This window comes from Capsella rubella, unplaced genomic scaffold (assembly GCF_000375325.1).
Source record: "Capsella rubella cultivar Monte Gargano unplaced genomic scaffold, Caprub1_0 scaffold_7, whole genome shotgun sequence".
Classification (NCBI taxonomy): Eukaryota; Viridiplantae; Streptophyta; class Magnoliopsida; order Brassicales; family Brassicaceae; genus Capsella; species Capsella rubella.
In genome coordinates, this window is record NW_006238917.1 from 17,300,737 (window position 1) to 17,303,919 (window position 3,183).

General features: G+C 33.2%; 1 protein-coding gene across 1 annotated transcript; it reads right to left on the minus strand.

The window, feature by feature from the left end:
- On the minus strand, positions 1-2,770 carry LOC17879595 (F-box/kelch-repeat protein At5g39560). The gene is made up of 2 exons (XM_006286023.2): positions 2,631-2,770; positions 1-739 (listed from the first exon to the last, which is right to left on the minus strand). The coding sequence occupies exons 1-2, from the start codon at positions 2,768-2,770 to the stop codon at positions 1-3; spliced, it is 879 nt and encodes a 292-aa protein (XP_006286085.2).
- Positions 2,771-3,183: the final 413 nt, after the last annotated feature.

Here is a 3,183-nt window from a genome sequence, read left to right on the forward strand (position 1 = left end):
TCAAACCGAAACGGCTACACATTTAGAGAATAAATATGACCTGGGGATCTCATGCACAATATTAAGCCACTCCGTCTTACCCCAAATCTCATCTTTATGGCGATTCTCTAACGCAATTTTAGCGCACCAAACATTAGATTTCCTGTTTTCACTATCTTTCTCATGAACCTGCGTCCATATAGCTACAAGTTTCCCACCACTGTTGTGGATTTGTTTTGTACCTGAACAAAGTCTTTCCAAACCCTTGATCTCTCTCCACACTCTACCCTCAGAGTCATACCACTTAATATGCCCCAGATAAATGTACATTACATTATCTATCACACACGAATATAACAAATGTATCCGACTTGATTCCTCTCTTACAATTTTCCATGAACCATCTTTGGGATCATAAGTGTAGTCATTGTCACGTGACGCTACGTAAAGCTTTCCTATAAAAGCATCAGGGTTAACCTCAATATTGTTAAGGCAAAGCTCATGACCCGCACCAGGACTCGGCAAGGCTCTCCAAGTCTGAGTCTTTATGTCCAATACCTCAAACCAATTGTCAACATCGCAACCTCCCATCACGTATATTTCCTGGTTGATGAGAACCGCATGTTGAAGTATTCGAGCTACCGTCATGTTAGGCCCGTCACGCCATGTGTTACTTCGACAATCAAGCATCCTAACTGAGGAAGTTAGCTCATCCCATCCACCAATTACGTAAATATCGGAACCAACTGCTACGGTTGATCTATTTGGTAAACGTAAAGGATGGGGATAGCAAGGTACGATATACAAAGGATCGATGTTGACCACGTACGATATACATGTGTGACTTATTAATAGAATAACTAGGTTCGGATCCGCGCTGTAGCGCGGGAAAAATAATTACAAATATATAACTTTTAACGGATTATAATATGTTATATTTTAATTTTATTACAATGCACTCGATTACGGTGAATCATATATTTGTGTAATAAATTTAAATAAAATAATAAACGAAAAAGCTAGTAAATAATAATACATTGAGTTTTGATACAATTAAAAAAACAGTGAAAATTTAACAGCACGAAAGAATATTTATCGATAAATTAGTCAGTTTGACCATTTTTGTACTAGAAGTAGGAATTTATGTAAAAACTACATATTTACAATACATTTTTTTGAAGGACCAACCCGTAACAAAATTTATTTTTTAAAAAACATTATTCATAACTCGCTTTACCATTACAATTGCCATTTTAACAAACTACCCGCAAACTATCGAAAAATTACGTAGTTTGATATATAATATATTTTATCAATAAAAATTATGTCCCTAAAATTACATCTTTGTCTCCAAAAAAATATTTTTAGTATTTTAAATTCTAATTTTTAATATATTTGAACTTTTCAATTATAGTATTTTGAAATGTTTGAAAATGTTAAATATGCTCCTGTAACAATGGTTTTAATATTGGTCATATTTATACTGATTTTAAATCATTGTCCAAAATATTTAACCGAGTGTGTTGAGTATTATATTTCCGTTTTGAAAAATTCAAATTGCAACATATGCAAAAAAAAATTAAATTTTTGTTAATTATTTTTATAATATAGTATAATATCATAGGTTAAAAATAATATCAAATAAAAGTTGAAGAAAAATAATAATTGATTAGTTAGAGATTTATTAGGAAATCTTAAAATTAGTTATGGAAATAATATAATTTTAAAATTAGATATAGAAAGTATCCGATGTATGTATCCAAACCCAATTTAATATCCAATTTTGAAGTATCCAATTGTTAAAATCGGATTAATTTTTTAATTTTGGCCCGACCCATATTCTATTTTGTACTTCTCTTTTACTAATATAGGGATTAAAGGCTATCTAACTTTGAGAGTCTTTATTGCCAGACTCAATGATCTTGCATGCTTTTGGGTCGAGCAATATATATATATACCCTCTCGCCAGGGGCGGAGGTAGAGGGTTAGTAATAATTTACAAAAAAAAATTATTTACTTGTATTTTTTAAAACAAAATTCAGAAAATAGATAAATATATGCTTATTGACTCCCATAAAATAGTTAGAATTATGCTTACTGACCCCTACCAAGAAATGTTTTTTAGAGAATTTGATAATTAGATAAAAGTTGATCCCTATAAGAGTAAATTCTACCTCCGCCACTGCCTCTCGCAATCTTGGTGAACAGAGGAAGGGGAGTGCACCTATTGATAGTATTGAATATATTTCTGAACCAATAGCTAATTAAGGTGGACTTAGTTAACTGCTTATGAAAAAGTACTTTCTAGATTTTCGTTATCTAAGATTTAGCATGTAATTAGTAAATTTGGAATTATTGGTTCGCTTTAACATTTCTTCTTGACCATTTTTTTTGTATTAAAAAATGTTTGAGTTTTGAATCATGTTGGAGTTAACACTATGTTTTCTAAAGAAATAGCGTTGATAAAAACCAAAAATTAAACAAAATCTTATTCCAATGAAATTGTTAAATTGTACATATAAAATAGCATTATAGATCATCAAATTCTATCAACTGTAATGAACGACTAAATGATTTCACAAAGTTGTTTTATACCATCTTGTACCAATCATCAAACCGAAACGGCTACACATTTAGAGAATAAATATGACCTGGGGATCTCAAGCACAATATTACGCCACTCCGTCTTACCCCAAATCTCATCTTTATGGCGCTTTTCTAACGCAATCTTAGCGCACCAAATTATAAGATTCGGGTTTTCGCTATGTTCCTCTGGCCGCTGCGTCCACATAACTACAAGTTTCCCACCATAGTTACAGACCACTCTCGTACATGAAAGAAATCCTTCCAAACCCTTGATCTCTCTCCACACCCTACCCTCATAGTCATACCTGTTGGAACTGAATTTTCAGAAAGAAGTTTCTGAAAAATTGCAGATTTTTGACGATGACTTTCCGGCGACTTTCCGGCCAAATTCCGGCCAAACGGCTGAACGGAATTGTGAGCTTGATAGTGCAATGGAAAGGTGGTAACGAGTACTATAAAATGGTATACTCATATGTCAAAAACTGAGTTGAATTGAATGAGAAATAAGGGTGTGAAGTGAGCCACTTGGTCTGATTTTTTGCGAAAAATCCTGAACCAAACCGAACCAAACCAAACCAGTCCTGGCGCGGGCTAATGGGCTTGTGGGCTTGTAGGCTC

Coding starts and splice junctions, on each gene's coding strand:
- LOC17879595 (XM_006286023.2), bottom strand. CDS start 2,770: ATGTGGACGCAGCGGCCAGAGGAACATAGCGAAAACCCGAATCTTATA. Junction 740..2,630: donor ATTGTGCTTGAGATCCCCAG/GTCATATTTATT, acceptor TTTACCAAATAG/ATCAACCGTAGCAGTTGGTT.